Below are 23,537 nucleotides of genomic sequence, written 5' to 3'. Positions count from 1 at the left end.
TTATATTATATTATATTATGTTATGTTATGTTATGTTATGTTATGTTATGTTATATTATATTATATTATATTATATTAAATTAAATTAAATTAAATTAAATTATATTATATTATATTATATTATTTGTCACATTTCATAAATTGATCATTTATATATATTATGACAAATAATATTTTTTAAAAAGAAAATATTTTATCATTATATTAAAAAAATTAAAGGTTAATTTTATTACATTTTAATTCTACTTCCTTAAATTCTATTTTGAATAGTAATAATATAGTTTACCCTAAATTCAAATTAATCAGAATTTAAAAGACATTCTCAAAAATATATAATAAAAGGAAGATAGATGATATAAAAGATGATATTTATATTATGTATAATGTATATAATATGTCCTAAATACTTTCTTATAATATTGTCTTTATGTGTGCTATTTCAAAAGCTTATACTCAACACAGTTTTCTGCCAGCATATTGTGCATGTGTGAACCTTCAGAGAAATGTCAATGCAAATACAAAGTTTAAATACAAGTTCATTGTGACAGCCAGAGTAGTTTTTATTTGTGATCTTTTTGTTTGTGGTGTAATAAAAGCCAAATAACTTAGATGTGAGTACCCTTTGTGAATTGTGTAGGTTTGAAGGTTTTGAATTTGATTGCCATTTCATGCAGGCCTTCTCTGCAGTGTTGCTGCAACTCAACCCAGCAGGGATCAATAGGGAATGAGGCTAGTGAGCCATTTCCCCAGCGGTCTACACGGGTCAGTCAATATGTTGCTCTCTTCTTTTGACATTGAATTGATTGTGAGGCTGCTGTTCGTAAAACTGTTTAGGAGCAGTCAAAAAGAGAGAGAGAGAGAAAAATGAAAAGCATTTAATGCTGTGAATCTGTTTTTGTCAGTCAGGTTTGTCCCATGAGCATCATAATGTGGTTTCGGAGTACTTTTTAATAGCTGAATGAAAAGCTTCAGGTATGAGAAATGTCTGTAATTTGAATATGTGGGCAGGGCTTTTAGACGCATTATACGTCTGGCATCAGTAGACAAGCAATTCATGTAAGCTAACCATCATAAACTACACACCACCCACTCAGTATAGCCTTTACTCTGTAAAAATACCTGACAGACATAATTTTTCTTCTGTCACAGTTCCCAGAATGTGGCTTCTATGGGATGTATGACAAGATTCTTCTTTTCCGTCATGATCCAAACTCTGAGAACATCCTACAGTTGGTGAGGTGCGCGGCTGAAATTATGGAAGGGGACCTGGTGGAAGTCGTCCTGTCAGGTAAGTGGCGTGTTCAATAGCTCTTGCTCAGCATGTAGTCATGCCCCTAGGAGCAGATGTACATCCATCGTCTTCTTATTTGTGGCATGACACATTGTTTTATAGATCGGTTAGACAAGACACTTTGACTTTGCTGTAATACCCGCCAAAGTTTCTGCAGTCTGCCACACACCAGCGTGCGATTCCTGTGCCATTTCTGACTGTTATTTGTCTCTTAGTCCCTCCATTTCCCACTCTGGAAAAGTTGATGTGCATCCAAGTTTTGATGCCGCACCCGGTGTGAAAACCGGAGTTGCTTTGCTGAGGAAGCGATGGAGGTATCGCATTTGACACTGCTAAAGTGTTTCTACAAACACTTGGCAGGCCTTCCCCCTCTCCTCCCTGTGCTATGTCAGGTAATTGAGTGAAGCCTATTCTGACAAGATAAAGCGGGGACTGACACCTCCTCTACCCCCCAGCCTCTCTACTAAGTCTGGTGTGTTTCTCTGTACATGTGCATGCCTGTGACAAGATGAATCAGGTGATTAACACACTCAGATGCACACATTCTCATAGACGAGCCTTTGGGAGCCCAGAGTAACACTTCTCAATGACACACGTGACAGCTGCTTTCACTGTAAAGTAACACAGAAGAGTTTTACAACTGTCACAAAAGTAAGGTCAACAGTTATTAATTATGACACTCCCTTAGGGACCCAGTGTCTCGTCCCTTTTCTCGAAGGGTATAATTTGACGCAAAAGTAAATCAATGGTCCAGCTCATAGTTTTCCTTTACTAATTAAGTAAACTTAGTATTTTACAGCACTTTTAAAGCTAAATGAATTCTTCGATAGCATTAGAAGAAAATCTGATTTTGCTCACCATATGGTTTTCAAAGCAAAAGTTGTATTCTTTGTAATTGGCCTGAATCTGAAAAAAGGCGCAACGAGCTGGCCAATAAATGCTGATCTCTCGGATTATCACTTTGACAGTATCTCCTGCAGTAATTAAAAAGAGCAGCATTTCATGAAAATCTGACCTACGCTTTCTCTGCTGGGTCTCTACCCAGTCTGTTGCGGTCTTTAAAGTCTGCTTGAAGTCTATTTTCTGCTGGATAAATTTAGAGTAACCACGGGTTGGCTTCAGTGAAGTGTGCTGACAGGATGTTTGGCTGTGCCTAGATCAACATAATTGCAACTGTGAAAGTGCATTAAGATGCAAGCGCTATACCAAACGTGTGGGATTAATAACCGTACGTGAATATTGATAAAGAAGTATGCATAAACTTTAGTGTGCCAAACAATGATTCCCTTTCTTTGTTGCCTTTACTGTCTCGGAGAGGAATCGCAGGCCAGAGTGTGTTGGTCCAGAAAACTTCCCATTTCCACCAGCAGCAAGGAAAAAAATTACAGGAGAAACAAGTATTTGCATTAAGTCAACTCAGGATGCCTTTTCAGCATCATACTCATTTCCCTGAAGCATTTAATGACAGTTTACAGGTAGTTCAACTTGCAAACATATCTTGGCCTTTAAACAAAAGGCAAAACAATAATTTGAATGAATTGAGGTAATTTAGCTGCAGAATGGCTAATCAGAATGTATTCTACTTGAGCGTACTAGGGGAAGCCATGTTGGAGAGGAGGCAACATGCGTGAGTTGAGGCAGACAGTTCTCCCGCTGCGCTCGCCACTCAGCCACTATTGGTCCTGTCAACATGCAGCCAACAAGAGCCAATCAAAACACTCCAACCACCCCAAAAGCTTCCCTTTCATAGTACAATTTGCAAATATAAATAAAGCTGGGTTTGTTTGGAAGAGTTTGGATGGTAATTAAAATCGTCATATCTCTGGATTTCATTCTGTTCTATAAGATTATGCTGTGCTGCACATAGTATTATTTTTAGAGGTCATGCTTTAAAGTGAAATAAATGATACAGAGATGTCATGCAGCTCTTAATCTGCTTCTTTGTTGTATTTTAAAGCTCTCGGACATTCAAAATGAGTCCTTACTTAATTAGTGCTTGACCACAGGCCCTTCTAAAGGGACCACCATCTCTAGCCCATTAACCCTGACAGACACACGGTCTGCCCATCTGATTAGAATTAGGCAAGGACAGAGAGCATGCTGCCCAGGCCTTGAGGCAGTTCTGTGGAGACGGGAAAAGCGTGCCAGACTGGCCATTGATAGATTGGATTTGGCCTACCCTCTCATCCATCTGTACCCCAAAGATACACATGCCTTGTGGGAGCTCGAAAGAGGACGGTTCATAAAATAAAAATATAACTCCCTCTGCAACATTTGTTTGCCTTTTTAATCATGACATGTTTACTCAGTGCTGCTGGGATTAGGAGCGAAGCAAATTCCCTCATGAAGTCGAAAGTCCAAATAATGCAAACAAAAAAATGTGGTTATTTATGTGAGTTGTTATGGGAAAACAACTAATTATGATTTTAAGTTGTAAATTGGAAATTAAGTACTTGGGATGATCTATGACTCAGAGATGAAGGCTGTCAAAACTTGACGTCTCTCAACAGGTATTGCATTTCCTTTAATGAATTACCAAGGATTTGCATTGATGGTTTTAGCAGATGCAGTTTTACCAAAGCAACTTCAAATAAAATGCACAAATCACGTTAATTGCAAGTATCAGGACAGTTAGCTGAGAATAATGAAAAAGATCAAATCCGAGGGTAATTTGATCAATTTTAATGTTGTAATTGTGAGGTGTAATTGTGGTTGTTAAAGTGAGTCATGGATCATCAAATGTTGCAGATTTACGCAGCTAATGAGAATCCCCGAAACTATCACATATTAAGAGACAAAAGACTCACGATTTATAGTTTGGTGGAATATCAAAGAGTTATTCTGTAACTATTAAACTAAGTGAAAGGATAGTATTTGGAGTAAAAGCACACATGCTGTTGGGGGTAACGTGACATGGGTATTTTGAATAAGTATGTTATGTCTTATGTGTCTCAAACCTCTCTTTCAAGCTTCTTTCAGCATTTCTTTTTGCACAAATGATGTTTCTCCCCATAAATAATTATAAAAAAATTTTTTTTATAATATTTACTCTACTATTATTGTGCTCTATAGCAAGACACAGGGGTCATTCCTGTTATTCAGTAAAAAAAATTATAATGCTAGTGTTATAATTTAAGGACATATTTCTATGAAAGTGTACAGCACAGAAATATGCTGTGGTAAAGCTCAGCACTTTATTAATTATATAGCTTGATTATTTGCTTATTAGCTGGGTGCTTTACAGGGTGGAAATAAAGAGCTAAAATTAGAATTGAGTGTTCGCTTACATGAGAGTGTCAACCTAATTTAATCTTAGATTAATTTTTAAACAGTTTATTTAACTATCTTTTGATTTTGTATAATTTTATAAAAAAGGATGGAATGTTTTAAACTGTGACAAACCAGCTAATACCACAAAACATCACAGATTTGATCAAATCCATTGTTACACTCTCAGAAAAAAAGGTACAAAACTGTCACTGGGGCAGTGCCCTTTCAAAAGGTACGAATATGTACCTTTCATGTACCGATATTTAGGGGTAAATAAGGTACAAATATGTACTTTTTAGCTTTTGTACCTTAGGATATTGCCTTAGTTACAACTTTTCTACTTTTGTTCTGAAAGTATAATGTGCTGAAGTGCTGATTTCACTTCCTGGATGTCATTAAGGAATTGGCTTTTTAAAGGTATTAGAAAATGCTAACAGGGAGTGAGGGAAGTGAAAATGGGGACACAGGAAAACATATGAAATGATTGCCAATTGAAACAACATTCCCATAAATCATCATTAGTTATAAACATTTTGATCAGGGACAGGAATATCTCTAAACAAATCACAGCTTTCCTGTTGAAATTTGAAAAATGACAACATCCACTCCAAAACAAAAGTAGTGAATTATTTACAGTAATTGTGACAAATGAAAACAAGCTAATATGATTTCTCTCAACCAAATTGTGAACTACAACATATTACATGGAAATGTACTTGATCACAGATTGATGCACATAACCCAGTGTTGATCTCAGGAGAAAGACACTGTATTTGGTCTACTGGAAGTTACTTTGGATCAAAATATATGAGAAATGTACATTTCGCTTGTTTCAAACTTTCAGCTTCAGCTACTGTAGAGGATTTTCAAATCAGACCTCACGCCCTGTTCGTTCACTCATATCGAGCTCCAGCGTTCTGCGATCACTGTGGAGAGATGCTGTGGGGTTTAGTGAGGCAGGGGCTTAAGTGTGAAGGTAAATGTCTTAGCATTCCACTTTTGTCAGCTTTACATTAGCGGTAGAAACAGACCACCATGTGATGGCCTTTTGTCACTATCTTTGTGCTAGGCTGCGGGCTGAACTACCACAAACGGTGTGCCTTTAAAATCCCAAACAACTGCAGCGGCATCCGTAAACGACGACTATCTAATGTGTCCCTCACCGGCCTGACCAACACTCGCTCTGTGTCTGCTGAACCGTCTCCCAGCACCTCTGATGAAGCTTTACTGGTGAGTTTGATGACAAAATCCACACCATACTGCATCAAATGCTCCCTTCTTCCTCAGTTACAACATACAGTAGAATACTCAAATATAAATGTTCAGATATAAAATACAAATCATATGAATCTTACAAATACAACATTTACATTGCGCTCCGATCATAGATTTGGCCCCTATTTGTTCACCCTATGCTAGTGCTGCATGCTTGTCCTGTTTATTAACACTACTCATTCTCTGTCTGTCTCTCTCTGCCTCTCCCCACACATCCTTTCATTCCTGCCCAGTCTCCTGTCAGTCCTAGCATGGAGGTAGGCACAAACTAATTTAGCTTTAACTAACCACCTTGTGATATTTTGTCTGTCATACACCCCCTGTTGTATACGATATGAAAAAATGAAATCTGTTTGATCTTTTGTTTAGAAGCTTAATTTCATAAAGTCAGATATAGAGTTCTTTTCTTCAATTTGAACCTGACACTAGAAATGTTGTGATGCACATGTAGAGTTTGTTTTAAGAAAATTGTTAATCGGCTGTTGACGGCGGAATCAAACATCTGTTAACTGCTCTCTAATCTGTTCCCTACACCTAGACAGGTTACAGCAAATGAACTGCATCTGTACTTTAGATGAACTGAGCTGTACAATGCCTTACTTTCCACGTGAATCTACTTAAGTCCTTTGGTGAAGTGTACAACATGGCAACAGGAAGCTATTGATCATTTTCTTTCTTTAGAGCACATTGAATAGTTGATTATGCACACCTGCGTGATGTCAGATCTATTCACAACAGGTGGTAAGACATCTGCAACTTTGCCAATCAGCAGCACATTAAAGATCAGCTTGATGAGAAAGTTGTTGTTCTGAGTTGATGCAAATTCATCAAAGCTCAGCATATACAACAATCTCCCTCAGCATGAACCTCATAGAGCCCTTGTGTTTTTTTGCTCACCTTATCGAGAGCAGTGTGGAGCTGACTTGGCTCGGGTTAGTATCTGTGAGCTTGTGTGACAAATTAATACTTTTGCTTTGCTTTTGATAATAGTTATTTAACATTTGCAAAATTTAATGACTGCCGAAAAAGCACAGTCACAAGTTTCATCCAAAAATGAAATTATAGTTAATTAAATAAAATTTGACCAGCCTAGTTGTGACACACTTTACTCCAGTGAATAGTTCTCAGGGTGGGTTTATTTTTTGGAAGATAATTTCTGTATAAATACATACCTTAAAGTCTTGGCTAAAATCTATTGAACAATAAAACTTCTATTGCTCAGGAAAAAAATATATAGTTGTTTTTGTGACAACATGCCCCAGTTGTCACACTATATGGGGGTAAGTTGTCACAATGGAACCTGCCATTAAACAACGTGTTATATATTAAGCTTTTTAGCAACAATACACACAGCAAAACAATTATGAAATCTATAACAATTCTTGAAACAGCAAATATGTAAAAGTAATAGATAGTACAAAAATATAGAACAATTGGTTTGACAAACAACATCGTAATTAACACAGTGTGACAACTTGCCCCAATATAACAGTTTACCCTGACCTGACATTTATTAAAAATACCAATGTACTGAGACCACTGTTACACCTGTGACATAGCCCTTGTGTTGTGTGGATGTCCTATGCATCACGATACACTACATTATTTGTTCACAGCAAAAAACTCCATCAGACATGTTTCCTGGAAGAGGCCGCTCCAACTCTCAGTCCTATATAGGTCGGCCAATAGAGTTAGACAAGATCCTGTTGTCTAAAGTGAAGGTGCCACACACATTTGTCATTCATTCCTACACACGCCCCACCGTTTGCCAGCACTGCAAGAAGCTCCTCAAGGGTCTGTTCCGTCAGGGACTACAGTGCAAAGGTACGAGCTTACCCTCAATATTTCAAGCTACGGTTGTAGAATGATCCTCTTGAAAATATTACCCTTTATTGTCATACAGTAATTGTTTTAGTATCTTGTTGCTTCGTATAATAATGTGCCTCGTCTAAATCCACTCTGATCCTGATGTTTCCGTGTAATGCTGATTCTCTGTAATAAAACTGTATTAACTCATCTGAGCAGCCATTGGAGAATGATTACTAATTGCTGTGAATCATTACTTTGTCCAGAAACCATTGCAGTTTATTCACAATATCCATTAAAACTAATTACACAAATTATGATAAGTACACAAATGTGTTTAATATAATATTAACTATAATTTCTCCAGCAGATATGACGCTTTGCTATTATATGAATGATGCACTGTGTTAGACAGATAATGAGGCTCTATGCAAATATTGGCTGCATTTGAAATAGCATTCGGCTTAATATTTCTGTCACAAAGATACTTCACCATGTTCAGTGCATGTTTAAATTGGTTTAATGCATGGTGGAAATAAATTCCTTTTTTGTAAGGTTATAAAAAGTTATCATGGATTTTGTTTGTTTGCTATTGGAGCAATTGGTTAAGCAAAAATTATATTTGTTGTAGTTTCCATTCATCTCTATAGAAGTTATGACTTTCTGCTTCTGAGAACCCTGGAAATTTGAAAAGGGTTCTAGTTTAATGCAAGTTAAATGCATTGCATTGTGGGAGACAGCACTTAGCACAGTGTGCTATGGTTGTGTACTGGCTGGTAGTAGCTGAAATGTAGAATTCCATGCATAAATTAAATCTGCTGCACAGTAGTACATAGTATATGCTATAAAATAGTATGCATGCATAGTATACTATTTTTTCAAAACATAGTCTATTCTTAGTCCATTAGGTGCTAATATGTAATGTATTGATGCTTGCTTTACAGATCCTACGTTCTGATAACACCGCAACTATCAGTAACAGATGACAGAATTTGTTGATCCTTTTGTGTTATCTAGAACAGAGCACAAATATAAAATGACACAACAGCTGCTTTTTATATACGATGTGTTTGTGTAAGAGGAGTATATGCCACGTGCCAAGCAGTAAAGAGTGCATTTGGCTGGGCTGTTACAAACAGCTTTAATGTTCATGTGTTCAATGTGCGAGGTCTCAGCCTGTCAGCCACCAGCACAACAGGAACTCATATGTTTATGTGCCAGATTGGTAGTAAACTCTCTCCCTCACTCCCCTCTTTAACTCATTCTCCCTCTCTCTGTCATTCTTCTCTACTCTCTTTTCCCTCACACTGTCTCAGATTGCAAATTCAACTGCCATAAACGATGTGCACCCAAAGTGCCAAACAACTGCCTTGGAGAGGTGTCAAGAAATGGAGGCAAGTCTAACTTTAGTGACTCCATGCAACTCAATGATCAACACTGCAATTTGATGACAAAAACAACCATATTTATCCAACTGAACCTTAAACGCCTTGTGAACATCATACTTCATTCGTAGCATAATGTGCTTAGATGAGCGCTGGGGTAGTGTTGTACGACTAAATCTGTTTGTTTATTTCACTTATAATAGTTAAGCAAAAGTTGATATTCTCAATAATTGATATTATTTGTTATAATACCAGAGCAATAAAAATGGAATTTCTTTCTGTACATTAACAGTAAGCATAAAATCTGATGCAAAAGCTAAAGAGCATAATGTTATACCTGCAATGGGGACCCTATTATAATATTTCCTATTTATATTATATATTATAATATAATATTACTAACAGTACTTTTCTGAATGGAAATTTGTAACTGCTCATTTTCAAGTTCTGCTTTCTATGGTTGGTGGTGTTAAACTGACAGCTTTTTACACACATTATGCATCACGTGACTTACTTTGTGTCTTGGTTTGCTTTCCTGTTCGTTCCAATCCTTTTCTTGTCATGGCTCATAGATCTGTTGAGTCCTGGTGCTGAATCAGATGTGGTCATGGAAGAGGGTTGTGATGACCATGACGGGGACAGACATAGTCCACTTATCGATGACATGGAAGAGTCTCTGGTTGTAGACTCCGCTGCTCTTTTGGAAGCTGGGCATGGTGAGCTGGGAGATTTCCAAGACCAAGACCCAGATGAATCCAACAGAATCATCAGGTAGTTCCTCATCATCTCTAGAAGCATTATAAACGAAACCAACATCACAAATAGTTTGTCCAAAAATACATAATCACCCACTTGTCTCAGTGACAGTCAGTGATTGCATAGAAAAACTATTGAATGCAAATTAAAGAAATAAATGACTGAAAATACTACTGTTCTACTACTTCTGTTTAAAGGTTTGGGATCAGTAAGATTCTTAAATCTTAAATTATTTTAAAAGAAGTCTCTTATGCTCACCAAGACTGCTTTTACTTGATCAAAAATACAGTGAAAACTGTAACATTGTAAAATATTATTACAATTTAAAATGTATGAAAACAGATGTGCTGGTTAATATTTCTATGGAAACCTTTTTTTCTACCCAGGATTATTTGATGAATATAAATGAATGATAAAACAGCATTTATTTAAAACAGAAATCTGTTTTTAAATGTATTTACTGTTTTGATCAATTTAATGCTTCCTTGCTCAATAAAAGTGTTAATTTCTTAAATAAAAACATTTTCCTGACCCCAAACTTTTGAATAGTAGTGTAACTATCACAGCATAACAGACATTATATAAAATTAAAATACTAAACATTAAATACATAAAATATATTCTCAAACAGGAAAAATATAACAACAGTAATTAAAAACTGAATTTACTATCAGCCTTGCTGTGTTCTATGTAACAATTTGAGTTAAAACATGTTGTTGATGTTTGTCTGTTTGAAGTCAAGTACAAAATAAAAAATGAGCTAAACAGTATGAGTATTCTAATGCTATGAAATAGTTTTTGACCTGCTATTGACATGTTCTAGAAGGTTTTGACCTGTCACCATGTTTGTAAGCCCTTCCACCAGCAACAACATCCCACTTATGCGGGTGGTTCAGTCTGTCAAACACACCAAGAGGAAAAGCAGCAATGTTATGAAAGAAGGCTGGCTTGTGCATTTCACCAGCAAAGACACATTGGTAAGTGCTCTGGGTTTCCATTTTAAACCTTATGAATTAATAGGTGAATTGCCAAGTGAACTTTTCATACTGTATATGATCATTTCTTTTAACTGTTGTTTTTTTCCCCACACTAGCGTAAGAGACATTACTGGCGACTTGACAGCAAGTGTATTACCCTGTTCCAGAATGACACTGGGAGCAAATACTATAAGGTAGCTTCAAGTCAAAAAATAAAGTCTGACACTTGAAACGCACATTAACAAATTAATCTAGGAAGTATCTAGAGGGCTTTCAGCATTTTCTTTGATAATGTCGATAGTTTGTCTTGATAGCTTTCATGGATCACTGCACACATCAGATCCACACGCATGTCTCTGCAATACCATTGAGGTTTCAGCTTTCAGATAAGACCCCTTAACCTTCTCCAACAGGAAATTCCTTTATCTGAGGTACTGTCTCTGGAACCAGCGAAAACATTCAACCTTCTGCCTGAGGGTGCCAACCCACATTGCTTTGAGATTGCCACAGCATCTCTAGTGTACTATGTGGGAGAAAACCTGGCTCGAGCCGACAGGGGAACACCGGGCTATGGAAGCAGGATGCTTATTAGCGGCGTGGGACAGGACGTGGCCCGCATGTGGGAGATGGCCATCCAGCATGCACTTATGCCTGTCATCGCCAAGGGCATATCTCACGGCGGCCATCACAGCCACCACAGTATGAACTTCATGGTGAAACATTTAGGGGCTCATGCGAAGATCCATAGAACGTTTCTAGGGGGGAAAACACAACAAATACAGACATGCAGCGCAGTTGTAATATTACATTGTGTGCAAATATGTACTGCATTTGATAAATACCTTGTTGATCATCATTCAAGTACATTCTATATGCAGGTGTGTAGCATGAATGCAATTTACGTCCGGCATGCTGGCATTGCCATGAGACATGCAATATCAACTGTACCGCAGTTCTTACAGTAGGCCATTTTACACCTACTGTGTCATGTTGCATATTGAGATATATTTTTTTCATGTACTGCTTTTGGCATATTGTAGTAGGGAAGTATCTGGACACAGGCTTTTGTGATAAATGATAGCTATAAAATCACATCCAGACATTTTGGAGAATACATTATGTATGGCCATTTATTGTACTCAATAAGAAAAATGAGCACCTTAAATGTGTTTATGATGATCAACTTGACAAAAATAAAATAATGTATAGGTACTTGCAATGATATATAGTATTCTAACAGTAAAAAGGTGTACTTGACAACCCCAGTGTTATTGTAGTGTTATTTATATACTATTATGGCATTTAATAATATTTTGAATTAGATTTTATTTTAATATTTTCAGTTTTTAAATTCAAGTGTATTAATTGTTCTATGTACTTTTGTCATTTTTATTATTTTAGTAATAGTAATTTTAGTTGTTCAACTTCAACTTATTTTATTTCAGTTATCTGCAAAGGCAGAATTTCTAATTTTAATTTCTAAGTTTTTCATCTAATACTTATATTTCATTTTTCAGCTTTATTTTAATTAATGAAAAGATTTTTAATAGTTTTAATTTTAGTTAACAATAATAAAACTGGTGGGCCACCTCAGAGCAGTATTGTGCAGGTTAAATTTTTAATTTGCTTTTGAATTTTCTTTGAGATGATTTTGAGTAACTCTTGTAATGTGATATGTATTGTCATGCTTTTTTTTTGTTTTGTTCAGGTAGATTAATTTAGTAAAGGTGTAAATCTGAGGATATGGCATTCAATACAAGAGAGACATAATGCGATTATTTGTTTGTTTGTTTTTCATACCAACAGAAGAGGTCTCCATTAGCATCTCTGTATCCAACTGTCAAATTCAAGAGAATGTGGTAAGCTTTTTCTTATATTTGAGACACACATATATCTCATATTCTTTCTGCATCATGCTTTGTTTTCATGTGCAAGAGCTCAATGTTCCTGTTGGCTTGCCTATACCTGCAACCTTGAGTTCCAGTGTGATATAAACACACAATGCCTCTATTGGAGATTATTTTTTGATTACCTGCTCGGCCATGGGGTTGCCATGGTTACTCGAGTCTTTCTGACACAGTCCTAGTGAGATGTGGAAATAGCTCTTTAGGCTCCTGGTCTGTATTCAGCCATTGCTACACTACAAAATAAGAAAAGACTAGATCAGAAGAAATCTGATGTATCAAGCAGTGCTTCTGAGCTTTGGGAACAGCCCATTTTGGCACATACACTTACATTTTGTTTCTGTTTTTCTTACAGGATATTAGCACAGTGTATCAGATTTTCCCTGATGAAGTACTTGGCTCTGGGCAATTTGGCATTGTCTATGGAGGTAATGTACCAGTCTATTTAGATGGAGTTCTCTGACATGAGCACCCGGGGAGGAAATGTTTTGGAATCTGTATAATAGGACAATACTTAATGCATATTTTACTGTATTTACATTTTTAAATATTTAAATACAGCACAGAGCTTTTTTTTGTTTTTACAAATTGTAAGTGGTAAAATAAATGTGCAATGAGGGTAAACATTGTAATAGACATTTACATATAACCATACTTTACATCCAATAAATGGATGAAAAAAATACACACACCACAATATAAATCATCCTTTCTGATATAACACAGGAAAACACAGGAAAACAGGCAGAGATGTTGCCATCAAGATCATAGATAAACTGCGATTTCCCACCAAACAGGAAAGTCAGCTGCGTAATGAAGTTGCCATTCTCCAGGTAAATACACAAATAACACACAAACACAATAGAAAAATTGCTAAATATAATGGACTAATATTGATGTCATACACACACACACACACACACACATATAAGTATGGATTCATGAATTCTTTCATAGTTATATTCAATACATATTTAATCCATGTTTGTCCATAAAAATTATTTAGATTAAACATCAATATTACAATATTGACAATTTAGGTATAGGTATAAAATATTCATATAAATGTTGTATCTGTCTTATGTAGAACCTCCACCATCCCGGCATTGTCAACCTTGAGTGCATGTTTGAGACACCAGAGCGTGTCTTTGTTGTCATGGAGAAGCTCCATGGCGACATGTTGGAGATGATACTGTCAAGTGAGAAGGGGAGGCTGCCAGAACGCATCACCAAGTTTCTCGTTATGCAGGTTCGTCTCACAGGAACTGTGTTTCACACACTCTTGACTCTAGCGCAACAACGGCAGAATCAGTACACACGATCCCATATAAATATTTAAAGCAAACATAAATGGTAAAGCTGGACATTTGCTTTTGCATGTTTATTTACAATGTTTTATACCGCATTATAATAATAACGCTGTTCCACTCTTTTCCTAGATTCTCATCGCTCTCCGCCACCTTCACTTCAAAAACATTGTTCACTGTGACCTCAAACCTGAGAATGTTTTGTTAGCCTCCGCTGACTCTTTTCCACAAGTGAGTAAAATCCGAACAGAACGAGGAGCGACAACAAAAGAAAGGAAATATCTGAATGAAGCGAGGCCACACCGAAATTAACATAAATGGATCTGTTTTTGTAAATTGGCAAGAATAAAAGATGGTAATTATAGCGTTCTCATGGTGCGTTCGAGGCACAGGGTTGTGTGTGTCTCTACATTCTAATGAAAGATTTCTAAATTATCCTCCCATTGTTTCTTCTGTCTACTGCACGAGCTTGTCTCTGGAGGCTCTCGAGCAGAAAGATGACTCACTGTTTGAGCGCAGGCAAACATTTTGGAAGAATACTAAACAAATCACTGTGTGTCATTTACAAATATTTTGCTAAGGTGGAAGCAGAACTAAAGCTGTCAACATCTGAACTCGGTTCTCGTGTCCTCAGGTGCTTGTCGCTGTGCACAAATGTTTTAAAGGTGGAAAGTGTAGATCAGCAGGAGATGCATTGTAACCGCATCCAACTGGGTGATAATTTCACTTGACTTTCGTTCAGACTGTGACAACTGATCATTACGGCGTCTGTGGTGTTAAAAGCTAGCGCGAGAACAAAAGGATGTTATTTTTTTGGTCTTTTGTGCATCTCAGTCCTAGTCGAGTAAAATAGCCAATTCCTTCCAGTGTCTGCTTATTGTGAAGCTCATTATTCTTTGGTTTGTCTTGCAGGTGAAGCTGTGTGATTTCGGTTTTGCACGTATTATTGGTGAGAAGTCTTTTAGGCGTTCGGTGGTAGGCACCCCGGCATACCTCGCCCCGGAAGTGCTTCGGAACAAGGGCTACAACCGCTCGCTAGACATGTGGTCGGTGGGTGTCATCGTCTATGTCAGTCTCAGTGGAACCTTCCCCTTTAATGAAGATGAAGACATTCATGACCAAATCCAGAACGCTGCTTTCATGTACCCACCAAACCCCTGGAAAACAGTGACCCCACAGGGTAAGTTCTGGGTAGAACGGATAGTATATGGCACAACCATCAATGAATGTGGAATGAAGAAGGTAAAGTTGTGTTTAAAGGGACTGTTCACTCGAAAATGAAAATTCCTTCATCATTTAATCGCCCTCATGCCATCCCAAACCTGTGTAAGTTTCTGTTTTTCTATGGAAAACACAATGATTTATTCTGAAAAGAGAGAGACACATCTCTGTTTTTTGTCCAATGAAAGTCATTTGGGTCCAGTGTTGTTCTGGACCTCCGTGACTTTAATTATACAGTATAGACAAAAACAGTTGATCATTTAAAAAAAATTTTGTCTTTTGTGTTCCACAGAAGAAAGAAAGTCGTACATGTTTTGCTGAGGTGAATGAATTTTTATTTTTAGGCGAACTGTCCCTTTAACAACAAAACATTGTCTCTAAATCAGATTTTGTAGTAAATCGATTGAAAAGGTTGTGAAATACTGAGATAACTATTTAAACCAATTCAGAAGCTAGCTGTATTAACCTCTCTAAGCTGGAAACGATTTAGAGTCCAATACGTGTGTTAATCCTCAAAATATAAGCATTAATCAAGGCACAAAGCTATTTTGCCAATCCAACCTCACATGGTCAGCTGTATGCAAATAGTCTTATTAGACTAGTTTTTATGAATTCACGTCCATTAGCTCATGTATGAATATGATCTCATTGCACAAGAAATGTTATTTCTAGCCAGCCTGCTACTGATATCCACCCAGTTATGTGACATTAAACTCTATTTTGAAGTCATACTTCAGCTTGATGTTTCTACTAAAGCTTCAGTTGTACTAATTATCGCCGCCCCGTGACTGTACACATAGAAGACCTCAACTCACCCAAATCTTTTCTGTTTGGCTCATGGTTCATGATCTAGGAATATATGATCAAAGTAAAGGCTTAGGTCTAGGATAGGTAATATTTGCATTTAAGTCATATGCAATCTGCATGAATAGAATTGACCTTCATCTCATTACCTTAACTAGATTTTTGATGCCCTCACCTTTGACCCTGTTTATTCACTAATGCCCTCCTTCTTCCTCATTAAAATAGCAAGAGAACCAAAGACCACACTTTACTTACTTAAGAGCACAGGCAATTGGAACAAATTATTCACATGGATTTTTATTTATTTATATAATTTGGTCGGTATCAAGTATGGCTATTTTAACAATTACTTTATTTTTAAAACTGTTTTAATTGAATTTGTTCCTTTTTACTGTGAAGTGAAACTATTTAAGAGCCATAACAAAGAGTATCTGCTTCATAAAACAAGTTGCAAAACATATGGAGAAATTTCAGAACAAATTTGGTTAGATTACTTTTTTACTGCAATGCATTTACATGCATGTGTAATGGTGAATACTATTATTTTTTTAATAAAATTGATATTTTGGGGATTTTCTCTGTAAAAATATTTTTTATTATAATATAATAATGAATACTTGAAATAATTTTAACAAAAAATAACAGAATATAAAATGTATTATTTTTTCAAAATATAAATTTATTATTTTTTCAAAATTAATAAAAAAAAATATATATGTATTTGTTTTTCAAAAACGTGTAGTAACATTAATTGATTACCCGTCTACTAAACTGATGGTAAACTGTGTAGATGTGGGAGAGAGAGACGTGAAAGAGGAGGAAAGGGAAAAGAAAAGATTGGTGAGAGCGTGCTCAATTTTTGTTACGACCCATTCAAGTGAATAATGCCAAACGATCCCTTAGACTAAAGCGCGGCGGCCTCAAGGTTAAGAAACTTTGGAGTGTCTCTGAAATTTGTGACCCCTGAAATAATATTAACATGATGTTGGTTTTGCTCATTATTCCTCTGGAGACAAAATCCTTCAGGTTTTCCACCACAGCCTGGTCACTGACAACCTGTTTTGTTGTTACAGCAATTGACCTCATTAATAACCTGCTGCAAGTCAAAATGAGGAAGCGCTACAGCGTGGACAAGTCTCTCAGCCATCCCTGGTTACAGGTTAGAAGATAATGACTTTTATACGCCCTGTGTAAAAAAAAAAAAAGCTATGATATGCACACAAAAAACTTTCTGTTTCCCTCCACAGTCACATTAGGCAACTGAAATAGGGGTGCAGTTACCCCCCATGTCTGTGTTAGAGAATATTAACATCTTAACAGGGCAAGAATAATGTTCAATGGCAGTCACAGGTCATCTTAATTGATCATTTCTACCATGCATAGATGAGCATGTGAAAGATATTTGCACATAGTAGGAAACTTGCAAAAGAAGTTTAAAGATGTATATGCCATTTATTTATAATTAGAAAAATATTTTATTGTTATTTATGTTCTGTAATTTTTTTTTCATAATGTCACATCTTTGCTTCCGGCCACCTAACTTGTCACATTAATTTCTGCCATTTCTACTCTGCTTTTACATTTTTAAACAAACCTTTGAAAGTAAATTAAACAAGTAAATAAATATACATACAACAGGGAACTGAATGTAATGTTTTCAGACACTTAATTGCATGTTAATATAGTTCAAAAATGATATTAAATGCAATTAGCTAAACATTAGAGTGCTTTTTTTGACTCACTTTAGTAGGACTTAAGTACATCTCAATATGCAATTTCATAATTACTTCAATTGTCTTTGAAATATGATTAAAGTGTACCATCGAATGTACTGACAAGCATTTATGGTCAAATAAAATATACTAATAATGTAATTTCTATTGAAACTTGCATGTCACGTATTTAAATACATTTGTAACTGCACATTTGTAATTTAAGTTGCTATTTAAAATATATTAAATAAGACATGTAATATTAAATAACACACTACAGTTAAAATGATAATCAAGTACTTTACATTTGCTTTAGTATGTTAGTCAACACATAAAACAAATGTACTTCTTCAAAGCATGAAAATAGATTATTAAAACAATGATTTAAAATGTAATTTAAGTAAAAAATTTACTTTGTGTGTTAAAAACAGTGATGAAAGTGACCAATTTATCTGCAAGTACAGTTGTTGTTGTTGTTTTTTTTAACAAGGGTAGATATAAATAGATTTTAGTGTTTTGAGATTAGTGTTTTATTTATTTAACAGTGTGAAATATTGTGGATCCCTAAAGATATATCTTTATGACAGGACTACCAGATGTGGCTGGACCTGCGGACTCTGGAGTGCAAAATGCAGGAGCGATATGTCACCCACGAAAGCGATGATTTGCGCTGGGAGCATTTTGCAGAACAAAATGGCCTTCAGTACCCAGCCCACTTAATCAACCCTCATGCCGATGTCCGTGAAGAGGCGGAGTCTGACGAGCTTGTGATGGGCATGCTCAGCGACAGAGTCAGTGTTCTGTAAATTGCTGCCTACCCCTTTAAGGGCACAACAACGGAACTCAAGCCAACTGTATACTGCGAAATCACCACTTTAGCCAACTGTAAATGCCTTGACAATTTCTAAAAAAGTACTGCACAATTCCATTTAACAGTACACTACAGAACAAGCACAAATTTCACTATACACACAGTGCCTAAGCCACAAAAGCCAATCTAGCCATACATACAAAAACAATCATACTGTATAATAACACATAAAATCTAACAAAAAAACTGCACTTAAACTACTATAAACAAACGTAACTTACATGCTCCTTTTGTTCTTAAGGAATTTGGAGCTTAACCTGAGAATAAAATTATGTATTAGTATTATTATTATTTTTGCAATTAACTGGCATGACACAGTCGAAAACACTGTATCAACAGTATTTGTTTGTATAACTCACAAAAGAAGTCATAATGTATAAGAAACACATTATAAATTAACTTATAAAGTCTTTTATTAACAAAATTATTCTGCTAAGAAATACCACCACAAAGATTTTGTGGTAACTTGTTGCATCAACGATAACTTGACAAATGTATAGCGGAGAGTATTTATAGCTTTTGTGGTTTTGTGTTTATGTGCTTAGGTTTAGGTGTAGGGTTGGTGTAGGGCAATAGAAAATACGGTCTGTACAGTAGAAAAACCATTACGCCTATGGAGAGTCCACACAAGGATAGCAAACCAGACATGTGTGTGTGTGTGTGTGTGTGTTGGGGTGTGTGAGTACTTTGGGGGTTAGTGTTCTGTGCAAGTGCAAGACCAAGTGCTGTGGACTGGAGACGTTTTTTTTCTTTTGCTTTCTTCAGAGATGTTGGAATAATAAAGTGCAGCTGGTTGTGTACGCATAAAGTATTATGTGCTCATGACAGATTTTCAGTGTGTTTCTTTCAGTGTTCCCTTTAAGTGAAGATAAGAAATGTAACACTGATATCAGCAATTCTGTCCAAATGGCTGATTAAATGTTAACAGAATATTTCTTTAGTTATATAATTATGGGCTGGAATGAGTGCAAGTCACAGAATGGCAGCTTGGAAGATAAGAGCACAAAGGTGAGTGATAAAGCCATAGTGCTTGAAAAATATCATATACTGTGGGCTAGTGTTTTTGGCACGCTGCTGCTTCACTGCCAAATCAAGAAGGTGTTATCTGCTGTCTGCCCTCAGCAAGAGTGGTTCCTGATCGACAGATGGCGCTGTATGCTTATGCAGCATTAAAGCCTGAAAGTTGGTTCGGCGGGACACTACATACAGACGGCTAAAGAAATAGATGGGCAGACAGTTGAAAACTATATTAATACAACCAAAATCAAGTAATGTAATGAATTTGTATATAAATGCAAATGTTTGTATTAGTATGGGAAGTTAGCTATAATTAGCAGCCTAAGGAGCCTTTCAAGAAAATTAAAAAAAAAAAAGAGTTTAGTCGTGTTAGACGCCATATTTAATTTTTCGTGATTGAAAACGAGGCCGTGGGGGCGGGGGTATACGCAGTGTGTTCGGTATGTATTTTAATGCCATGGTTTTCCACAAAACGTTACATGGTTTTTCTTTTGTTTGTTTGTTTTTTGTCAACAAGATTATTATTATTGCTTCACCCAATAATTGACAGCAAAGCTAAAAAATATTAGCTACAACCTTTTGAACAAACTGTCTGGTTTTCAATCGCGAAAAATTAAATATGGCGTCAAAATGGCCAAAAAGTGCCCGCTTAGTCTTCACAGAAACTGTATTGTTTATTTATTCATTCATTCACCATGATTTTTTAAATACTGTCTGTTATAAAGATTTTTACTTATTACGTATAACGTAAACATTAGACTTTCTTTGCGCGACATTTGTCTTATCGGAACCTAGGCTAGGCTATATGTCACTAAACATTTTTCTCATTTCTATAATTATTCTAATTTCTATTTTTTACACATTTATATAGCCTAGGCTGTATTGGCTATAGGCTACACATAGGCTATCCAGCTCATCTCTAAATGTATTTAGTCAAGAAAACGCAAAATGCACTTTTCTTCCATTTCCCTAACTTTTGCCTGTTTAATTAGAAATGTCCCATTCTAAAACAGCAGTCGGTCTTTATGAATCATTTACACAGCGCCATCAGCCTATTCCTGGACAAGAGATGACGAGCTCAGACTGAAAGAAAGGGAAGAATCTTACAGATGGGCTGTCTATCGAGTTACGCATGATTTGAGTCTGTTTTTTCTCTCTCTCATCCAAACTCCTCCCCACAATAGATGGAGAATAGAGCCAATAGTGCAGGTGTTACACGACCAAAAGGAATATGAACTGTATATGACTCATATCTAATTTAAAAATACAAAAACAAGAAATTCGATTGAAAACATGGATTACAAACGTTGAATAAAATGTTATGAACAAAAACATCTATATTGTGAAGTATCTACTAAAAATTATATCAACAACATTAAAAATAAAAGCCTACAGTGTAAAATAAAATAGGGTAGGAAATGACATGGGTGAGATTCCTCACAGAATTAGTATTTTCATAATTTTATAAATTATTCTGATCAAACAGATCAGTTTAAGCCTGTCATATTGATGGCGAAATAATTTTTCATAATAATAAAAATAAATGTATCTATTAGGTATTCATTTAAAATAAAACTCCATTAAACGAACAGTTTTATTAAGTCTTAAAATGTTTCAGTAAAAGTATGTCCACAGTCGGAAGAGATTTAATTACTGTCTTTTAAAATAAACTAGTGAAGAACTTTTATGCTATTAAGAATAAAATCTAGAATAAAAACAATTAAGAAAAATACATTAACAGCGTTAAAATATTTAATATCTCTGCGTTTCCTACAAGAAGGGGCAATAATCAAGTAATATAAAAGCAATAAATGTAGTAAATTTTAATTACTGTCTTTTAAAATAAACTAGTGAAGAACTTTTATGCTATTAAGAATAAAATCTAGAATAAAAACAATTAAGAAAAATACATTAACAGCGTTAAAATATTTAATATCTCTGCGTTTCCTACAAGAAGGGCAATAATCAAGTAATATAAAAGCAATAAATGTAGTAAATTTATGCCTTAGTAGATTTCTTATTAACACATTTGTCTTTTTTCCCTCCCATATATGATGTGTCTGCTGGAGTTGCACATGTTTTCTAGGGAATGTGTACTCGGAAAATAGTTAGTATGCAAATGAAGAATCACAGCTTTGACAGTGAGTAACCATATGTTCTGCAATTGCATATTTAAAAAGAAAAAAAAAAGGAGACAGAGATATATCCTGAAAGGATTGTTGCCGTAGTAACTCCGTATATATATATATATATATATAAAACATGACCAGTTAAATGGGTTCAAGACATTTTAAATGCATTTTTTGTCTCATTATAACAATGATTAAAGTGTTTATGTAGAACGCTAGGGGACGCCAAAACAAATTGATAGAGATCAGATATTGACAAACGAATAATAAATATTTAGAACAGGAAATATTAATGTGTATATGTGTAAAATAGTATGCAAATGAAGAATCACAGCTTTGACAGTGAGTAACCATATGTTCTGCAATTGCATATTTAAAAAGAAAAAAAAAAGGAGACAGAGATATATCCTGAAAGGATTGTTGCCGTAGTAACTCCGTTTTTCTTTATCTTGGCTTCGTTGGCACAGACAATTTCACCAAACGGAAAACAAATATAATCGTTTCGCACGTCTGAATTATTTGGTTCTGTCAGACAAAACACGCAAATATTTTCCCCGATTGCGTGTTGAGCAGCAAACATGAAACCAGACGGTGCAAAAAATTGCCGAATAAATGACTTTTCAGTTCACGAGTCAGTTATGTTGCTTCCTCTCTTTGTAAAGCATAGGCTACTTTTTTGAAGTCTAAATCTTATTAAAAAAAGCCGCCATTCTGTTATCATTTATTGGTGAAACTATTTAGGCCTAATAGACTAATATTAATTTTTTGTTTGAAATCGACTTATTTAATCAGCAATATTTTAGTTTAGCCTATCCATGACTGTATAACGCATGATATCTTGTACATTGAATCAGACATGTCTCACTACTGGACTGACTTAAACGACCCTTCAGATTAAATGTTGATTATGTGAAAACAGGTCAGTGTTGCGCGTGACAGGTTGCTGTCTGCAAAACGTGCACGTGGTGCAGTTAGTTGTGAGCTATACGCGCGCGACAGCTTCATCAAGCCCCAGTTATCATCTGCTCCTGCAACGGAGGAAATTAAACGAACATCTTAGAAAAATATGTTTTGCTTTTATATTCAAGTTGATATCAAATTCTGCCAGCTTGAAAAACATCATGATGCTTACTGAGATGTAGAGACCGGTCTGACAATATAAACAAAAGACTATGTCGGTCTTATCATAGAATGGATCGAAGAATAGCTTTAAACTCAATCAAAACTTTGCTAACTTGAAAACTAAAATACAATTTATATAATCAAAAATAAGAATAAAATATACATGATATGAATACTAAAATAAGTTATGACCATATTTAATACAATAAGTAACTAATATAATGCTTAGTTTTATCCTCATTTAAATAAATATTAATGTGTATATGTGTAAACAAATATATATATAAAAAGAACCATAATAACAAAATGCTTCAATAAAATAATAATAATAATTATTATGTTATTATACTTATTAACAACATTAATAATTATACCTGTTATCAATCATTCATAAATTTTTGAATAATGCAAAAATGGTTAATTTTTTTTTATAACATTAATTTTTTTTGTGTCCATCAATGTAACTTGTCACAATCATTTCAGGTTTCATTTTATGTGTCATGTTTTCAGTTTCAACTTGATTTTTTAAATGCATTTTTTGTCTCATTATAACAATGATTAAAGTGTTTATGTAGAACGCTAGGGGACGCCAAAACAAATTGATAGAGATCAGATATTGACAAACGAATAATAAATATTTAGAACAGGAAATATTAATGTGTATATGTGTAAACAAATATATATATAAAA

At 35.3% G+C, this 23,537-nt stretch overlaps 1 protein-coding gene across 2 annotated transcripts in view; it reads left to right on the top strand.

The window, feature by feature from the left end:
• The window catches only part of LOC107733145 (serine/threonine-protein kinase D1-like), a 36,665-nt gene extending 17,829 nt beyond the window's left edge, over positions 1 to 18,836 (top strand). The window contains exons 2-19 of one of the 2 annotated variants that reach the window (XM_016544657.1): positions 1,150 to 1,288; positions 5,406 to 5,537; positions 5,631 to 5,791; positions 6,070 to 6,093; positions 7,453 to 7,660; positions 8,959 to 9,036; positions 9,600 to 9,798; positions 10,637 to 10,760; positions 10,877 to 10,954; positions 11,174 to 11,459; positions 12,567 to 12,619; positions 13,020 to 13,092; positions 13,391 to 13,497; positions 13,752 to 13,913; positions 14,104 to 14,202; positions 14,884 to 15,151; positions 17,070 to 17,155; positions 18,296 to 18,836. In XM_016544657.1, coding sequence (XP_016400143.1) covers positions 1,150 to 1,288; positions 5,406 to 5,537; positions 5,631 to 5,791; positions 6,070 to 6,093; positions 7,453 to 7,660; positions 8,959 to 9,036; positions 9,600 to 9,798; positions 10,637 to 10,760; positions 10,877 to 10,954; positions 11,174 to 11,459; positions 12,567 to 12,619; positions 13,020 to 13,092; positions 13,391 to 13,497; positions 13,752 to 13,913; positions 14,104 to 14,202; positions 14,884 to 15,151; positions 17,070 to 17,155; positions 18,296 to 18,514 — 2,496 coding nt within the window. In that variant the 3' untranslated portion in view covers positions 18,515 to 18,836. The remainder of the gene's footprint in view (positions 1 to 1,149; positions 1,289 to 5,405; positions 5,538 to 5,630; positions 5,792 to 6,069; positions 6,094 to 7,452; positions 7,661 to 8,958; positions 9,037 to 9,599; positions 9,799 to 10,636; positions 10,761 to 10,876; positions 10,955 to 11,173; positions 11,460 to 12,566; positions 12,620 to 13,019; positions 13,093 to 13,390; positions 13,498 to 13,751; positions 13,914 to 14,103; positions 14,203 to 14,883; positions 15,152 to 17,069; positions 17,156 to 18,295) is intronic. The other variant, XM_016544658.1, reaches the window with a different exon arrangement.
• The last annotated feature ends 4,701 nt before the right edge of the window (positions 18,837 to 23,537 follow it).

The sequence above is a fragment of the Sinocyclocheilus rhinocerous genome, unplaced genomic scaffold (assembly GCF_001515625.1).
Source record: "Sinocyclocheilus rhinocerous isolate Xijiao unplaced genomic scaffold, SAMN03320098_v1.1 scaffold8, whole genome shotgun sequence".
Lineage (NCBI taxonomy): Eukaryota > Metazoa > Chordata > Actinopteri > Cypriniformes > Cyprinidae > Sinocyclocheilus > Sinocyclocheilus rhinocerous.
Note: the sequence above shows the minus strand (reverse complement) of the source record. Positions and strands in the feature narration are given on the sequence as shown.